The sequence below is a fragment of the Amia ocellicauda genome, chromosome 7, assembly GCF_036373705.1.
Source record: "Amia ocellicauda isolate fAmiCal2 chromosome 7, fAmiCal2.hap1, whole genome shotgun sequence".
NCBI classification, from domain to species: domain Eukaryota; kingdom Metazoa; phylum Chordata; class Actinopteri; order Amiiformes; family Amiidae; genus Amia; species Amia ocellicauda.
The window spans coordinates 26627191-26647281 of record NC_089856.1 but is presented as its reverse complement, the minus strand read 5'-3'; the positions used below and the strand labels follow the sequence as shown (position 1 = coordinate 26647281).

The 20091-nt window shown below is 38.8% G+C and overlaps 1 protein-coding gene across 9 annotated transcripts in view; it reads right to left on the bottom strand.

The window, feature by feature from the left end:
- Positions 1-20091, bottom strand: part of LOC136753090 (traf2 and NCK-interacting protein kinase) — a 118175-nt gene that overhangs the window by 29911 nt on the left and 68173 nt on the right. For 6 of the 9 annotated variants that reach the window (XM_066708922.1, XM_066708918.1, XM_066708919.1 and 3 more), the window contains exons 8-14: positions 19756-19810; positions 15702-15780; positions 14561-14736; positions 14232-14298; positions 13548-13746; positions 9669-9785; positions 3714-3800 (exon numbers count right to left, since the gene is read on the bottom strand). In XM_066708922.1, the coding sequence (XP_066565019.1) occupies positions 3714-3800; positions 9669-9785; positions 13548-13746; positions 14232-14298; positions 14561-14736; positions 15702-15780; positions 19756-19810 (780 nt within the window). The remainder of the gene's footprint in view (positions 1-3713; positions 3801-9668; positions 9786-13547; positions 13747-14231; positions 14299-14560; positions 14737-15701; positions 15781-19755; positions 19811-20091) is intronic. The other 3 variants (XM_066708920.1, XM_066708925.1, XM_066708926.1) reach the window with 1 other exon arrangement.

Genomic DNA, 20091 nt, shown 5'->3' with positions numbered 1-20091 from the left:
AAGGGAGAGAGAGTAATAAACTGGACTGCAGACAGGCAGATGAACAGCAAACTGTGGAAACTGAGGGGCTCGAGGCTCAGCAAGACCAGTGGACCACAGCAATGAAAAACTTGGTCCAAAATAGCTGGAAAATGCCTCCTCTCACTGACTCACTGTTTTGCCTGGTTTTGGTTTGAATTCTCTTTCAGTATCAGTTTTGCTTTTGGACAGGACAAAATCAAATGTAAAGTTCAGCAATACAAAGATATCCCTATCCCCACAACCGTACAATTCATTATAGGTCTTTGGTAAAATCATAATTGCTCTATTTATTCTGCCAGCATGGGAAGAGGCAACAGAGCTAGAGCACCTATAACACAAGACTATCCTATAATAATATAATTTGACATCAGCATCTTCTGATCATCATTTGCATCTCTGCCCTGGTAATGAAGTCATTAGAATGAAACTGGGGGGAGGGGAAGTGGCATATGGGTACACAGAGGGAGTCTGATGGAGGGATAACTCCATCAGGCCCCATAGGGGAAAAAAAAAAACGAAAAAGTAGTAGGAGTAGGAAAAAAAATACGACAGACGAAAAACAGGATTCATGCACAGATCCATATGAAATGCATGTCTTACATTATGGACAGATTGTAAACTAGGCACGCTACAGAGATCTAGTCTTACTCTATTAAGGACACAAGCAAAAATCACATTCAGCCTTGGCTAAAACAATCACAGTTTAAGGAGACAACCATATGGCCCTTGTGCACCATATGGGGTCTACTTTAAGAACGATGTTTGTGGCACATGACTGAAATCATACAAAGCCCCATATCATCCACTTTTGTGTTGTATTTAGTGAAGTTAAACAATAGGGGAATGAGTCCCCACAGAGAGGAGCGGTGACTGCGTTAATATACTATTTTAATGCATCGTTGCTTCATTCTGCTGCTGTTCACTTAATTAAAACAGAATTTTATAACCTGCTGTCACTTTGAGTAAGCTGTCTGCTCTTAGGAGCAAATCAGGTTATTTGAAAGGCTGGGGAGGTGGTGGTGGGGGGGTAGTGACAAAGTACCTCTCATTATTCCCACGAGTAATTTAAAATCGATTTGACCCAGGATGGGCAGAACACTGTGCTTTGTCTGCCTCAGTGGTATACTGGATGGCTGCTTTTGCAATAAACATTTTATTTATTTATATCCAACAATTACAAACATAATAATTTGACAACACTACCATAAAGCTCTTTATCTGGATTTTTAAAGGGATTTTAAAGGCAAGCTCTCTAGTCTTTTAACACATGCCAGTCTCTCAGCACAGTTAATGATGCCATCAGCCTGACTCTGAAGCAATTACTCACAATGGGCCGCTGCCAATTGTCCCGATACATTTACGGAGATGTGTTTCGCAGAGATAACAAACAGCTTTGTCTGGAAGAAAATTGAATAATATCAACAGCGATAAAGGTACTGAGCCCTAATAAAGACTTTGCCCTGGGAAGCTCTACATAACATGGTAAAGGTGTAATGTAGAAGGACGTTTATTTTAAAACTGCAGTTTTGTAAAATATTTTCAAGAATTCTTAGTCTGACATTTTGTGAATGTGATATGCCAATTGTTAGTGTAAGCTGCATTACCAAATGCTTGGGGGCAACAGGCAAATGCAAAAAGCAAGCTGTTCAAAATCTATTTGACGAGGGTGAATCCCTTTGATAGATGACCAAAGTTATAGTGGGCCATTCCTCCCACAGCAGATTTTCTGTTCCACATTTGCCATTCAAGTTAATCTCAGAGGTGTTCTATGAGACTGAGGTCAAAACTTTGAGCAACTCTGAAATGGTTTCAGCGCTCTTCTACTTTAAGCACTGTGGAAGACTCTCAAACTTGTGGTGTATTATTGGTAAGTATACAGATGCCCATACTAAATCTCATGAATACTGTAAGAACAGGGTTGTGCTAAATATGACTAAGTACTCACAGTTACATCATGGTAATATAGTTTGTAGAACCAAAAAAAACATACAAACTAAATTATTCTAAGCTTCCAATTAACTTCCAGTAAGCAGGTCAAGCTTACAACAAAATACCTAAATATAGGAGAAATAAAGTGTCTGTGCAATTACTAAGACTAGTTTTCCTCTCTTCCACTAAGCAACTATTAAATTGGAAAAACGGAAGGGGACAATTAATATGAAGTGTGAGAAATGTCTCCCCTGACTGAAAGATTCATTATGAGGAACTTAAGAGCAGAGTTAGAAAAAGAAGGCACAACCCACTGGATAAGAATAAACACTGCAGTTGATTCAGCAGACTCGGTTATATAGTACACATTGTGGTCAAATGCATTCAAATGAACAGGAGATTAAAAAACTAAAAAAGGAAAAAAAAGCTTTACCAAAGTGAAGCGATGATAGATGGTTATGTGTAAGCTGGGATTTCTATATTTATGCTTGTTTTGAGTAATGCAGGCTTCTTTGATAGTTACATTCACAAAGGTAATCAAGTGAGGACAATGTAACCTCATGAGGTTATCAGCAAATGAAAATAATAACGAGCTGAAAGTATAACACTAGTTAAAGAAAAACTAGGGCACGAAAGTTATCAATAGCACTCACAGACTGAAGCAAAGCATTAAACATTGCTCTGGAAACTGGGTCAAAAAACGGTTTAATCTGTGCTAGTTACCTCATGTCCATGGAGTTTTAATCCATCAGAGCATAACATGCTAGCAGAAACTAGTGAATATTAAGACGGAAATAAAACAGCGGTGCAGACCGAGACTTTGTATGCAAAAAATGTTCATTATAATTTCATTCCATGAATGTAAAAGAATGCACGAAAATGTCAGTGTATGACAGACACAGATGATAAGTATACACTTATATACAAGACCTTAATTTGAATGGAATATTGAATTGACTACATATACGTAGATACACACACACAAACGTGCGTGTATGTTTAATATACACACATATACGTATATATATATATATATATATATATATCACACAGACAAATTATATATCTATCTATATGTATATATGTATATATATATATATATATATATATATATATATATATATATATATATATATATATCTCTATCTATCTCTCTATATCTATATCTCTCTCTATATATATATAATTCTCTCTCTCTCTCTCTCTCTCATATATATATATATATATATATATATATATATATATATATATATATATATATATATATATATTATATATATATATATATACATACATACATACATACATACATATACACACACACACACACACACACACACACACACCTACCTACCTACCTACCTACCTACCTACCTACCTACCTACCTATCTATATATAGTCAAAGGTATCATCATCTTTTTATATTCAGCTGCAAGTATGTATAAACAAACTTAAGTAGCCAGCTGTTGGGAAATGTATTGTTAAGGGCACTGACTAATACTTTCCAGATTGTGAAATGAACGGTTTTAAAAAATATATATATGTGTATGGAACAAAATGTATTTGCCCATCAAACAGTGAACTGCTGGAGGCTCTGCTGCCTCTTCTTAGACAAACGTAGTGGAAACAAAGACATGCACACATGACAGTGTAGCCAAGCACGGCACAGTACGGCACAGAACAGAACAGCACGGCACGAGACAGCCGGGTCGAGAGCAGACACAGTGGAGCTTGAGAAAGGCCAACCAGCCTGCTCCTTTACCAGAAGAAGAGCTTGCTCCTGCAGTAGCTGCTGCTGCAGGATCTCTAATTGCCTCTGCTCCTCCTCCAACTGACGCCTGATATACTCCTGGAGGGTACGGTCAGCAGGCAGGAGAGAGGAGAAAAAGAGAAGCAGTGATTCACACAGACAGGACCCACCCAGGTGGAAAGAGAAAAAAGCACATCTCAGGAGATTTGTGTTATTTATTATTTCCCAAGCAGCCTCTTATACACCACAGAGCCAGAGAGAGAGAGAGAGAGAGAGAGAGAGAGGGTGAAAACACTGAACAAAAACACGCACACGCACACTCACAAAAGCTAAGTATTAGATTTCTTGTCAGGGTGTAGGCTTCGAAGGAGATACAAAGTCAAATTGGCAATCCTTGAGTTTTCTTTTTTTGTTGTTCAAAATACCTCTTAGAAATCATAAGCAGTAGCATTTTTTTCATAAAGGGGAAAAAAAATAAGGTTAATGTGGAATAGAATTTTCTAAACAGTCATTCTCGTTAAGTTGCAGACCTTCAAACATCCTTATGAATGTTATAGGAGTGTGGCAGGTTTCCCTTTCATGATTAATTAGAGTGTCATGAACTGGTTTGTTGTATTGTTGGTTTGTTCATGTACAGCCTGGAAAAGGAAGCAAAAAAATTGACAAAATACCTTGGGCAGTTTGGGATTAGTCACTCAGGCTGTTCTGCATCTTCCATGTCACTTCAATGTGTTTATCATGGGAAAAATATTTTCAGTCATTCTGTTGTCCACCAATTCTTTCACGCACAGATTTGCTTTGCTTATCAACAAGTGCAACTGTAATTGTTCTGATTAATTTCATTGATTCGCACCTCTGTATTACTGCAGCCTGGACTCGTAAAACATTCCAGATATGGCCCAGCATCAGGTGTGCAAGTCACACAGAGAATGCATGGATTTGAAAGCTATTATACAGAAGCAGCTTTAAACCTGGTGCTGACTTATAAAAGCATCACGCTGAAACCAACAAATACATTGACTAATCTGATTTGCATCTCTTTACATGTCTGCTTTAAGAAAAAAAGTGAAGAGAAGAATTTAGATAAAGAGGAAGACCAATTACATTAGATGGGAGTGCAAAACGTACGACTAGCAGATCACTACCCCAGAAATTCATTTTTAAACACCGGGGAACATAATAATAAAAAAAAAAAAATATATATATATATATATATATATATATATATATATATATATATATATTGTATACACTGTATAAATATATACATCGATGCATGCATCAACATAAACCATTGTTCATGAAAGATTCAACAATGAAACTATAGCTTCAAGGGAAGCAAACTGAATCTCATTCTGTTCCCACACCCTCATATGCGAACATCACAAGCTCTAAGAAGCGTTGCCCTCCTGCACCGTTGGAGAGATGGAGATAGTTCAAGCTGACAGTGACAGACGGTTTCCTCAACCTGTTCACCTCTGGCGAATGTAATAAACTGAGCTGCAGGCGCCTGCTCCTTCCTGGACTCTTGTACTGCTGCCACTGCCGGTAGCTGTGCATTACACCCCCCACCTGCCCCCCACCCCCAACACACGCACACACTCTTTTATACAATGGCCTAGGCATTAATGCCAGGCTTGCCTCAACCTCACTGTTGGAGCTGATGATATTAAAACACACAGCACAGAGCTGAAGGTCATCATTTCCAACACATACATCGCATGACCACAGAGGAGCTCTGAAGGATTATAACAGGGGGAATAATAAAAAAAGGGCTTAAGAAAGTCAATTACATGCTGGGATTTGTCGGCAGATAAAACTGCTATGGGAGCCGATTCTTGGGCTGTTTCATGTTGTCTTCCTCATTCGATGGAGTGCTATGGTTTAAAACATCCCTGTATATGCCTCCCTAGCAATATTGGACAATTTCAAAAGCTTGGATTTCTTCCTCTTTCCTCTTGTGGGTCATTAAACTGTAAACTAGACTGTTCATCTGTCTATCTGTGTCAGCTTCAAAATGTGCACCTTTACCATCATCTTCTCAAAAAGCTATATCTTGCTTGAAGATAAAGCTTTTCATATTTATTTATTTAAACCTGAATATAGATTTCGTCGTACAGCTGTAGGATTGAGTCAGTTGAAGACCTCCCAACAGAACATCTCCTGTCAGAGCTGGAGTGGGTAGGCGCTGGGTGGTTATTTATAGAACGTTGGTCCAAACTCTTAAAAGCCTGAGGCTAGTATGATCAGATTATGAAGTATTATGGTAATGTAAGGAGATGGGGTGAGGATTGTGTGGGACAAGATGTAGAGACTTCCCAGAACAAGAGATTAGGATACATGTGGATATGCTGTTCCGCTTTGATGGAATTATTCCCATGTGTTATCCAGTGCAAGGTGTCACAGAGATTGGTATTACATCTCACCCCCATGTTACCAAGTTACTTGATACAAATCTGGACCAAAGTGAAGAGTCCTTCAAAGAAGTTCAAATGTAACTACTTCTAATAAAAACAACTTAATTGTCACCAACATTTAGGTCTGACCTAAATTAACACTAGAAGCGCCGAGCCGGTCAATTTGAACGATTTGGTTATTACAATTTGAATTACTCTGTGTTCCTAAATACACTGCGCATACCTGTTTGTGACTTTTCCTAAATATATGTACTAAACATGTCTACAGTGTTTTAACTGTGAAAATAAGTTCTAAACACATTTACCTAGAATAGACAAAACCTGGTTATTTTAAGAGGTCATTTAAATAAATAACTCAAATATAACGCATAATCCTGCCTGCCCTTTACAATACAGTCTGTCTCAAGTGGCGATCTCTACCTGTCTACAGTCTTTCATGTGCTTGAAAAACACACACATTGTACAACATTACAGGAGTTTTCTTACAACTGTATTGATAGTGATTACTCGCAAATAAACATGGATTGGAAACGGAGATTAAAGAGCGCTCGTTTTGTAAATGCTGTGTATGTGAACATGACTGATCATCAGTGATACTGGGAATGACAGTGATGATTCGTGGGTTTGTGCCAGTGTTGTGAAAACATTGCGAGAGAAACGCCAGGTCCAAATGGCACCGAGTGCTTTTACTCTACTGATCAATACGCAATTGCTACAACACATAATACAGAGTGCAATAACGCAGGCACATCGCACGCAAAATAATGATTCATGGACATTAACAGCGGAGGAGCATTTACTGCGATGCTATATATTCGTGGTGTAAAAGTGTTCACCTGGAGAGGGCTGTCAAAATGCAGTGTGAGGTACGAGCTCATGCAGGGAAAGTGGAGAAACGTGTCCTGTGTGGACTGTACTGAGCTGTCAAGTATGCAGGCTAAATACAGTGAGGGAAAAAAGTATTTGATTCCCTGCTGATTTTGTACGTTTGCCCACTGACAAACAAATGATCAGTCTATAATTTTAATGGTAGGTGTATTTTTAAAATGAAATATGATCATAAAACAATATTATTGCTATAAATAACAAAGCACTTTTCTAAACGCACACACTGCAGTCAAAAAATAAATAACTATATAGCCTAAAATAAGCAAAAAGCTCAAAAACAGCATACAATAAGAGAATGAAACAAGTGTAAATGTAAAATTGGAATAATGCTCAAAAGCAATATTTTATAGTTCAAAAATAACTATTGCATTCATCAAAACATAACTGTACACTAAAGGAAACATTTTCAACATGTAAACTTTGTTTTCAACATACATGGCTTTTATTCACTGTAGTTTTGTATTTCAATAAACAATTTACTATATACAGTGAGGGAAAAAAGTATTTGATCCCCTGCTTATTTTGTACGTTTGCCCACTGACAAAGAAATGATCAGTCTATAATTTTAATGGTAGGTGTATTTTAACAGTGAGAGACAGAATAACAACAAAAAAATCCAGAAAAACGCATTTCACAAAAGTTATAAATTGATTTGCATGTTAATGAGGGAAATAAGTATTTGACCCCTTCGACTTAGTAGTTGGTGGCAAAACCCTTGTTGGCAATCACAGAGGTCAGACGTTTCTTGTAGTTGGCCACCAGGTTTGCACACATCTCAGGAGGGATTTTGTCCCACTCCTCTTTGCAGATCCTCTCCAAGTCATTAAGGTTTCAAGGCTGACGTTTGGCAACTCGAACCTTCAGCTCCCTCCACAGATTTTCTATGGGATTAAGGTCTGGAGACTGGCTAGGCCACTCCAGGACCTTAATGTGCTTCTTCTTGAGCCACTCCTTTGTTGCCTTGGCTGTGTGTTTTGGGTCATTGTCATGCTGGAATACCCATCCACAACCCATTTTCAATGCCCTGGCTGAGGGAAGGAGGTTCTCACCCAAGATTTGACGGTACATGACCCCGTCCATCGTCCCTTTGATGTGGTGCAGTTGTCCTGTCCCCTTAGCAGAAAAACACCCCCAAAGCATAATGTTTCCACCTCCATGTTTGACGGTGGGGATGGTGTTCTTGGGGTCATTCCTCCTCCTCCAAACACGGCGAGTTGAGTTGATGCCAAAGAGCTCGATTTTGGTCTCATCTGACTACAACACTTTCACCCAGTTCTCCTCTGAATCATTCAGTTGTTCATTGGCAAACTTCAGACAGGCCTGTACATGTGCTTTCTTGAGCAGGGGGACCTTGCGGGCGCTGCAGGATTTCAGTCCTTCACGGCGTAGTGTGTTACCAATTGTTTTCTTGGTGACTATGGTCCCAGCTGCCTTGAGATCATTAAGAAGATCCTCCCGTGTAGTTCTGGGTTGATTCCTCACCGTTCTCATGATCATTGAAACTCCACGAGGTGAGATGTTGCATGGAGCCTCAGACCGAGGGAGACTGACAGTTATTTTGTGTTTCTTCCATTTGCGAATAATCGTACCAACTGTTGTCACCTTCGCACCAAGCTGCTTGGCGATGGTCTTGTAGCCCATTCCAGCCTTGTGTAGGTCTACAATCTTGTCCCCGACATCCTTGGACAGCTCTTTGGTCTTGGCCATGGTGGAGAGTTTGGAATCTGATTGATTGATTGCTTCTGTGGACACCTGGGAGCCAGAAATCTTGCTGATTGATAGGGGATCAAATACGTATTTCCCTCATTAACATGCAAATCAATGTATAACTTTTTTGAAATGCGTTTTTCTGGATTTTTGTTATTCCGTCTCTCACTGTTAAAAAACACCTACCATTAAAATTATAGACTGATCATGTCTTTGTCAGTGGGCAAACATACAAAATCAGCAGGGGATCAAATACATTTTTCCCTCACTGCATATAGTAAATTGTTTATTGAAATACAAAACTACAGTGAATAAAAGCTGTGTATGTTGAAAACAAAGTTTACACATTGTTGAAAATGTTTCCTTTAGTGTACAGTTATGTTTTGATGAATGGAATAGTTATTTTTGAATTTTGAGCATTATTCCAATATTTACATTTACACTTGTTTCATTCTCTTATTGTATGCTGTTTTTGAGCTTTTTGCTTATTTTAGGCTATATAGTTATTTATTTTTTGACTGCAGTGTGTGCGTTTAGAAAAGTGTTTTGTTATTTATAGCAATAATATTGTTTTATGATCATATTTCATTTTAAAAACTACATTTGTGCTATGTAAATGTTGGATTTGATGAAAACTTCTGAGTTTTATACGATGATTTGCCTTTGATCATCAAATCACAGCTTTTAAAGAGCTATTGGTTACAATGACCATCTTTGACGCTTGTAGGTAGTTCGATATGTCAGCGCTCCTAATGTTAACAGCATGAAACAAATATTTATCAGTGGAGGAAAGGTATTCTGACATTAGTAGTGTATCTTTAGTCTTCAGCCTACAGAAAAGGCTCTGGAAATTTGCCATAGCTTGGTGATGGACATGGAGAAGGTAAATAACAAATTTAGGGTGGGGCTATGGGGCAAATAGAGAGAAAAGAGGTAGCATGGTGGGTGACTGTACCTGCTCTCTCTCAGCCTGCCTCCTCTCCTCCTCACGCCGTATCTGTTCCATCTCTTCATACCTCCGCCTTTGCTCTCGCTCCTGCTGTTTGCGTATCTCCCGCTCCCGCCGTTGTTGCTACACGACAAGAAAGTCACAAGGTGAGTGCAACTATTACATTAATGTATACACCCATCTAAATACTAAGCTTAAGTCAGGCCTGAGTATTTCCAAACCTCCAGAGCTGCATTGGTTTTGGGTTTTCATTCCACTGCAGGTCAAAGATCATTATTTCAATCATTATTCACATTACCACATTTTTTCCCCTAGGTTTTAGTTACTCATTGAAAAGTACCTATACAAACTACAAACTGGCCCACATTGACTGGAAATATCCAACTGGATTTAGCAAATCTCCATCTAGTTTGCTTTATAAGATTGGCCAAATTTTAAAAGACAGAACCAAATTCCGGGTAATATGAAACACTGTGTCTTCAGTGTCTACCAGTGCTGCTCAACAAAAACAATACATTAAATAGTATTTTGCGTCCTGGGGAAGAATTGGACTGTTGGAAATGCAAGTTAAATCATTGTAATATTGATGTTTACTGCTAGATGGCGTTGCACATTATAGGAGTGTAGCATTGACTGTTGGCCAAGAGGTTTTAATACAGGCGTTGGTGACATGAGCGATATCAAGACATGGAAATTATGCAGTGCCCCCACCTCCTCCTTGAATACAAATGGGGAATTCAGAGAAGAAGAGAGGCAAAAGCCAGCTTGAAGGGTGAGATGATGCTTTCAGTTAGGAATGTGACTGTCTGTGCCCTGTGCTGTGCATACCAACCCCAATTAGGCTTCCAGTCCCCAACACAGCTTCCAACATGACAGCTGAACAAAGGTGAGGTGAACCTCTTGAGATGCACAACACATCTAATAAACAATCACACATACTACTCACTGAATGACAAGAAAAAAGGAAACATACATGTAATGTAAACTGGGATTTCTTAGGTCACGTTTTCTCAAATGACATCACATTCTCAATGGGCATTGTTGGAGACAACAATTTGCTCCTTTCCTTTACTACTAACGATTACTACTAAAGGGCTTCTACTTCTACTACTGCTACAAATAATAACTGATCACCAATATTACACCACCAGGGGGAGGGGAATATGAAAGAAAACAAAAGCCATCTTCTACTCTTATTCTTCAGCTATGATATTTCAACTCCAAGGATGATGTAGATCCTATGCACTTTCATAAAACACATGAAAAAAATAACATAAAAAAATATATGAAAGCAATTTATTGAAACCTCAAAAATGAGCACAAGGGGACGCTAACCCAGATTGAATAAATTGCACTGCTTTTTTGTTTATTGCATCAACGAAACAGAATTCCGGGATAGCATTTTTTTCCCCGGTAGCAATACTGTTGTATTTTAATTGTTTGCACAAAGCAAATTCCATGTCATTATTGTGACTGATGTTGACACAGTATGATGCTTGTGTGGGGTAGCACCAGTGTGAACAATTAACTGGCAGCAATTGGAGGAAAAAAGAAAGACATATCAAAAGCATTGTTTCTTCAAAAGCAGTAGTTCACATCACCCCCCTGCCTCCTCCTCCTTGTTATGTTCGATCACGCTAGCCTTGGTGGGGGGGTGTTTGTGCCCTATTTTAAAGGCTGAGATCCTAGGAAACTTCAGTGGTTATTTGCCACTAGAGAGTTTTCTTATAAAGGATACCAACAGCTGATGTAATTAAAGGCTTTTAAATCTTTGCATTAATCTACACAGAATGGAATGCCTGTCCAGCACTCTCATTATTGCACTACAGGAATCAATTATTTCTGCAATTAGAACAACAAGAAGGAATGTAAAAAAAAAAAAATTCATAATTTTCAGGGGGAAGGACTTTTTTTGTTTTCTTTTTTATTTTTTTCTATGTGGTATGTATCTTGGAATGATAAGTGTCACTCTGCATACATCTACAATACAGTGTCAGCTCTTCAGTCTTTGCCATCACATGTCAGTTAATCAGTTCGGTCAAGCCACATGTTTCCTGTGAGAGATCACAACTGAGTGAAACTCAAATGTTCGTTTATTGAGACTCAGACTGATCAAGACAAGAAAATATGAGAACACTTACACAATATGTAGGTAACAAATTGTGTTGTGTTTTGTTTTAAGGTTTGTGGCTTATTATTATCCAAATGCAAAACAAAGAAAATTAAAATATTTGCAGCTGCCCCACGGAGTTCTGGTGTACTTATAATAATAATAATAATAATAATAATAATAATAATAATAATAATAATAATACCTTATAATATCATTTTGCAAAAGGAAAACTGTACATGTACTCTGATTCCAAGTATGATGGCCATTCAATATCTTATCCTGTTGGAAGTTATTTGAGTTATTCTATATATAAGTTACTTACAATAACACCTGGTTAGTGCTGTGTATTGCCTTTTATGTACTTTAATACAGAACACAAATGGTACTTTTTAAAACTGCAATGAGCCTTATTCTGACACAGCAGGAGGTATTTTAAATTTAAAAGTGGTTCCTGGCTGTAGAAGTGTTGTGCTACAGCTCTCATTGAGAACAGAGTGTTCCAGACAGAATGCACAGCGAGGAGAGAAAAAAAAACACCTACAAAACACTGGCAGTATCAATAGGAAGCCATGAGTGGAACACTGCAGTAAAAGAAAGCTACTGCTTCTCCAAAAGGGCAAGGCTATGTTCTATCATTCATTCATGAAACATTTCATGTAAATGTTTACACACTTATTGCACACGTTATTTCAATGAACTGGCACCAGACTGAACTGCAATTGTGCACATCACATACAGAACAGTGTAATGTTTCAGTAAAGCAAGCAGTCTGGATTCAAACAAAAGTAAAAGCATTTGGAGAAATAATTGCTAATTTGCATACTTCTTTATGTATTATAAACATGATGCGTTTTCAGCATCAAATTCTCTGTAGTAGAGGCAAATAGTGACCAAATTCAATATACTCCTGTTGACTTCCCTATTTTTGAAGATGACAATTAAATCTGTTAAACTGTCTTTTTGCAGTCATACAGCAAATCTGTATGAATGATAAGTTTCAAGTAATATTACAGACTGAGGAAGTTCAGCAAAGATAGTATTTTACCAGAACTACCAATAAGCAATATCAAGGTTCGTTTCTGGATGAATGCAACAATATCCATGTTAGCAAAATGTCAAGGTGAGAAAAAATGCTTCCACTAACCCATCTTTCCCAGAAAAACAAAAAGGTTTGGAAAATTAAGAAAAAAAAGGCTGCAGAATTATAAAAATAAATAAATACTCATCTTCCCTTTTATCTTTATTAACACTGAAAATGCATCTCAAATAGATTTACAATGAACAAACTTAAAAGGCAACTTTTCAACTTTAGCAAATCATAACATTTCCATATTCCAGTCTATTAGGAGAAAATTAAGTTTCCTTATTCCTCCTTCATTATTTATTTTTAATCCCCCAATCCCATTTTCATAAACAAACCTAAATGAATTAATCTGCAAGCCCAGAAGACCGTAATGGCTGTTATTGCAAAATGCCCACAGTGAGTTGCATAGCAAGGCTGAATGATTGACCCCAATAATGTGGACTTGTTTTACTTAATCCTTGTGGTTAGTGCCAGGGGGGGCTTCAGCACAGTACAAGCAGACGTGAGTGTTTAGGAAAGGAAAGCTCCAGACAGTTACTACAGTTACTGCTCAAATGGAAAATAGTTTGATTTTCCTCTGTGGACAAATGTCACATTTTGAAAGGAAATGGCAGGTAATAACCTGCTGTACTCCATAGCATGGTAACTATGATCCAGAGGTGGTGATTTACAAAGGGGGCTGGCCTACCTCCTCCAATCTCCGCCTCTGCTCCTTCTGCTCCTCTATGCGCTTCTGCCTCTCGGCCAGCAGTTGGCGCTTGTGCTCCTCGTTCTGCTGCTGCTCCAGCTGCTGTCTGCGCAGAGCCTCCGAGCGCTCCTTATTGGCCAGCTGAAGGCGCAGGAAGTCCCTCCTCAGTGTGGACTCCCCGGGGATGTTGATGAGGGAGCTGGAGAGAGGGAGAAAGACGGTAATCTAAACTGGTGGGAGCATCAACATGGCCTTGCAGACTCAAATCTACCTTGCTCCTAGAGAACCTCAGTACAGTATATACATACCTTTCTATTCATTGTAATGTCAAGTAATTTTAATCCCCCCCCAAGTGGAAACAGAATTATATGAATGACTAAATATTTCAGAAACTGGATATAAAATACATGGCCGCATGTATCAAAGTTTTCTTTTGATTAGAAGGGACCCAGACAACAATTTCCTTGAACATATCTGCCCAATCCAACAGTAAGGATCTGCTGCAGAAGATGTTATGCATTTGGTCCTTTTAATTTGCACATTATCTACCTTTGCACTCTCACTTGATGAAATGTTGCCTTTTTAATCTTTTCTGCTTAAAAATGCATGGAAAGTTAAAAGGAGATTGGCCATCCAGACAAACCCCCCCAAAGCATGTAGAGCGATAACAGAAATAATAACTACCTGGGCTCTCCCATTTCATTCTCCTCCTCCTCCTCTTCACTCCCACTGTATTCATACTCTGTCTCATCTGGAAGAAAACAGGCAACTCATTTACAGTGAAGCTCACGTTAGAACTCTCCATGATTCAATATTATTAACAGGATACATTATAAAAACAAAAAAACAAACATTAGAGGCCTTGGCATTATTTAAGCCTCAAATGTTCCGGCACTGTGATATGTGTAGGAGGAATGAAAAGTTCATAGAAAAACAACTGAATGGGTGAAGGAATAAATGCAAAGGACATCTAAGCACAGTGATAAGCAATTAAAGGTCTAATTTCTACCCACCTTTCTCTCCCCGTTTCTTCTTGGTCCGGTCGATGTGATCCTTCAGCTGGATGCGCACCTGTCTCTCATTGGTCTGGTCTCTGATGAAGGGATGTTTGAGCAGTTGCTCTGTGCTGGGGCGTTGACCATGGTTCTTTACCAAACAGCTCTCGATGAATGACTGAAACTTCTTAGACCTGGGCAGGGAGAAACATTGCTCATGTTGTTGAATAAGGAAAATAATGCATATTTTTGTTATGGGATATAGTTCTTTCTGTTACAGGTTTATACACAATTTTTGGGTCTTGCCAATTTCTTTTCTCATTCTCATTGTCCCCCACCCACTTGGTTTTACATTCAAGTTATTCCATCCATCCATCCATTTTCAAAACCGCTTATCCTGGTGAGGATCACGGGGAAGCCGGAGCTGATCCCGGCAGGCATAGGGCGCAAGGCAGGAATACACCCAGGACGCCAGTCCATCGCTGGGTAACACACACACACACACGGCAATTTAGAGAAGCCAATTACCCTAACAAGCATGTCTTTGGACAGTGGGAGGAAACCAATGCGGACAGGGGGAGAACATACAAACTCCACACAGACAGACACCCCAAGCCAGGATCCCTGGAGCTGTGAGGCAGCAGCACTAACCACTGTACCACCGTGCCACCCTATATTAAAGTTATGGCTAGGCTAAACTACAAAGACACAATCATACACTTCCATTTTGCTTCAGCTGTGCCTAATGGTGAAAAGCACACCCGTGAATTTGGTGTCCAAGAACAATTCGGCCTTTCTAAAATGTTATAATAAATGTTCATCAGCTGACTTCATGTTCATTGTTCTTGGCAAATGTGAAGAAGCATACAAGTCAGTAATCCCTTTCATTCAGAAAAATTATGACAACCACCCTTTTAGGTGTTGAATGAATGCATGCGACTGTTTCAAAACAAAATGAACAATGGCGCTACTGATGCTTTAGTGACTGTCAGGACACAACTCAAGTTTATGCGGTTTCCTTGAAAGCCGATGAAATTGCCCTAATCTACACAGAATGTATGCTCAAATTGGTAGGCCGTAGTACAGAATGACAAAGAATAAAATACATAAAAAAAAAAAAAGAAGAGAAAGACCATTTTGCCCTCTGGTAGAAACTCACCACTTCTTAGATTTTAGTCTTGGGGCTGGGTTTCTTGGAATAAGGAATAAGGCTCTCATTGGATGCATGTCACACAAAGCTGTGGGGAAACAAAATGACATCTGAATTTAGGACATTTTGGAAATGAGATCTGCAGTTTTTTAAAAATCAGATTGAAACCTAAATATCCAGCTATCAATACTCCTTCTTTATTCCTATAAATAGAGCAACTCAACAAAACTTACTGGGGAAGATCATACCAGGAGAATCTGTATAAAATTAAGAAATCACACCTAGCACAGTGGACCAAATTTACTTCCTATCCATTGTAACTTTTCTAAGGTGGTTGTTTAATCTCTAAAAGGTGAGAAGAACTGCATAAACACTGCCACATGGCTCGGTACGTCTCATTACCTTCCACTGCACACATACTAGCTAAATTAATCAAATTACATTTCGCTTTAGCCTCAGTTCTCCCCATCTCCCATTGCCTAATGTCTAAACTACTGGGGATGCCAAAACAGAAGCAGCTTGTTAAAAAACAAAAATAAATAACAGAAAAACAGAAAACTGAAGAAAGGAAAATCATATCATGCCTGGAGGAGAAACAGTGAACAGAATGTGGATAATTTGGGGACTACAAGTTCAGCTGTACAAGTCACAGATTCAGTAGGCAAAGACACACCTGAATGAATCGTGGTAACTGTGTGCCAGTTATGTTCTTATTATTACCTTCTTTGTTTATGGTTTTCTGTATATATGTTATACAGACAAGACCAAATCAAAAAACAAATTAACAAAAATCATTAACTTGATTGCTCTGCTTGGAGCTGGTAAATTTTCCCGACACATCTCGTCTTTTTTAAGAATCTAAACTAGTACACAGAAAATATAGGGCAGCACATAATATTTCACTGCACCATAGATGCATCTATAAACATTTCACAACTGATATGTCCCACCTACTTTACCCTTCCAGTCACACTGACATTTATGTGTAACAAACGCACTGTTTAAGTCACATGCTTCCCTTTACTGAATGCAATCATTTTTTCTACTTTTATGATCACAACTGCAGTTCTGCCATTGCAGCCCTTTATGGAGCTGTATTTTACCGCCAGGTGATTATTTTCTGATTGCAGATATGAATCAAAAGTCACAGCAGAAAGTAGTTGCTTTAACAGTGGTTTAATGCAATCTTATTTCATGCCAGATTGAGGTAATTATGAAAATTCTCAAATTACACTTCAATACTGACTGCATGTTTTAGTTCTGTGGGACAGGGGTACAGGTGGTAAAAAAAAAAAACTAACACAAAACACACAAAAAGTGACACAAATTATTCAGTAATTTATGCATATTGCAAGTTAGATGAAGGCTGGACATTCTGTATAATTACAGCTGGACTTTGTTATCCAACCATGAGACATCCATGAAAGCTAACATACCAGACAGAGCCTTTTAAGGGTGGGAATAAAGCAAGTTTTGAGTGCAGGACAGAGTGACTTGACACTTGATACCGTTTCAATATCGATGTCACTTTTGCAAATGCTTTTGAATATCAACATAAATTTCCTACTTTACTGTGTTTTGGGAAAAAAAAAAAAAAAAGGACTGAATTAGAATTTCTTCTCTATTTATACTCAACATACATAAACTGGCCCATATTGAAGATCTAAAAGATTACTAATCTCTTGGAGACCTTCCAGTGTGTGGAGTGCCAATGATAAAAAGATGTCAATGACTTGATCTGATATAGATCTGAAAAATGTCATTTGAAACCAAGTATATTGGCAGTGGCTAACAACTTAAAAATAAAATTCTTAATCTGATGAACTACAGAGCAACTGCTAATGTTTCCTAAGCATACAATTTGTTTTGGATCTGAAAGCACAGAAATGTATCCAGCTGCCATTTACCCCCGCTTCAAAGTATTACTGGCTATGACATAAAGCTGTTTTCAGATTTGGTAAGACACCAGATAGCTGTACAATCTTCCTCATTTTCACAAAGATAGGAACTAGGAGAAGCTGCGTTTGGGAGTAATATATAGGTGTATGTGAGCTATTGCTTTAATAAATAAATAAATTAATTAAATAAACATAATCTAGAGAATGATACAGAGCGGCAGCAAACCTAAAGGTTACTCTTGCTCCCTGAAAATAAACTAAACGAATTGGACTCAATCCAAGACCCAACACTGCACATTGCATGATAACAGATATGATCTAGATTAAACCGAGGTGCCAAAATTGTGGACAGAAATAAAAGGGGAAGTCTATATGTAGCCTTCTGATTTTCAAATAGTGCACAATAAGATGATTGCAAAGTATTTTCTAAAAAGTAACTTTATAATCTTCACCTAATCAATGACATTGCAATCTGCCTGTCTTATTGTACCCATTTTGTTTCCCATTTGTGCATTAATATAGGTGGCACATATTAGTCAAGCTAGGCAGTGTCTCCATTTGAAATAAGAAAATACACTGAAAATGTAGAATAAAAAAAAAAAAAAAATCTGTTTAGCACACAACAATGAAAAAAGTTCACATCACAAAATATTTATATCAGTTCTGACAACCGAGGGATGCCCCATGAACCTGCGGCCTTCTGTATATCGAAGACGAGAGTCCTGTTGTTGTGGGCTCTGGAGCAATGCAGGTGTGAAAATATCCACTGAGGATCTCGGAGAAAAAAAATACTAATACAAGAGACAAACCGAACAGAAGAACTGGCGTAACGGTGACTGTCACCAGGCCCACAACATTGTTTCTCATGTCAGTGTCTCAGTGTCAATGGATTAGTGTCACAGAGCCCTAGACACCTGCAGGCTTCCTAATCAGCTCATTTAAAAGACGCTCCTGACTGAGTAGACCTCGCACTCAGCTTCTCCACACTGAACAGCTGTCAAATCTGCCGCTCACTCAACCAAGGCCTCTGCCATGAGGGCAGCTGCTCTACATTTTTGTTCATAATTTGGTCGTTAACACCTGATTATGTGACTCTGCGAGGAACATGTTTAGATATCAAGTTTGCAACCATTTCTGAAAAGGTCCACAAGACTAAAGTGTCCACTAATGTTACAGCCATTGAAAAAAAAAAATATATATACACCGATCAGCCATAACATTATAACCAGGTGAAGTGAATAACACTGGGTGGGTGGGTGGGATATATTAGGCAGCAAGTGAACATTTTGTCCTCAAAGTTGATATGTTAGAAGCAGGAAAAATGGGCAAGTGTAAGGATTTGAGTGACTTTGACAAGGGCCAAATTGTGATGGCTAGACCACTGGGTCAGAGCATCTCCAAAACTGCAGCTCTTGTGGGGTGTTCCCGGTCTGCAGTGGTCAGTTCCTATCAAAAGTGGTCAAAGGAAGGAAAAGCAGTGAACTTGGTCATAGGCGGCCAAGGCTCACTGATGCACGTGGGGAGCGAAGGCTGGCCCGTGTGGTCCAATCCAACAGACGAGCTACTGTAGCTCAAATTGCTGTAAAAGTTAATGCTGGTTCTGATAGAAAGGTGTCAGAACACACTGCAGTGCATTGCAGTTTGTTGTGTATGGGGCTGCGTAGCCACAGACCAGTCAGGGTGCCCATGCTGACCCCTGTCCACTGCCGAAAGCACCTACAATGGGCACGTGAGCATCAGAACTGGACCACGGAGCAATGGAAGAAGGTGGTCTGGTCTGATAAACCACGAGTTCCTAATTCCCCAGATCTCAATCCAATCGAGAATCTGTGGGATGTGCTAGACAAACAAGTTCGATCCATGGAGGCCCCACCTCGCAACTTACAGGACTTAAAGGATCTGCTGCTAACGTCTTGGTGCTAGATACCACAGCACACCACGCAGAGGTCTAGTGGAGTCCATGGCTCGACGGGTCAGGACTGTTTTGGCGGCAAAAGGGGGACCTACACAATATTAGGCAGGTGGTCATAATGTTATGGCTGATTGGTGTGTGTGTGTATATATATATATATATATATATATATATATATATATATATATATATTATAGGTTGGTGTCAGTCAAATTTAATAACAGATTCTGAATATGTCCAGGAATGTACTTACGTGGAGCTCCTTCTGCCATCTCTATGGCTGTGATTCCCAACGACCACAGGTCACTCTTAAAGACAACAAGAAAAAAAATGTAAGGCCTAAAATATGATCAAGCTTTGTTTTATTTAGTACCTCCCCCATTCTCAATTTGGAATCACTCATTAGGTCAATTTCATACCTCCTCAGTTTGGGATTGACTTGGGATTGCTATGACCCTCTCACTAAACATCAGAAAGCTTAAGACTGCACACAATCGCACAGACGCATTCTATAAAACCATCTGCTTCACTTCTCTTCTCACTAGCAGTCCATAATAAACTGCAGCGGTAACAACCCTCTGCAAAAACA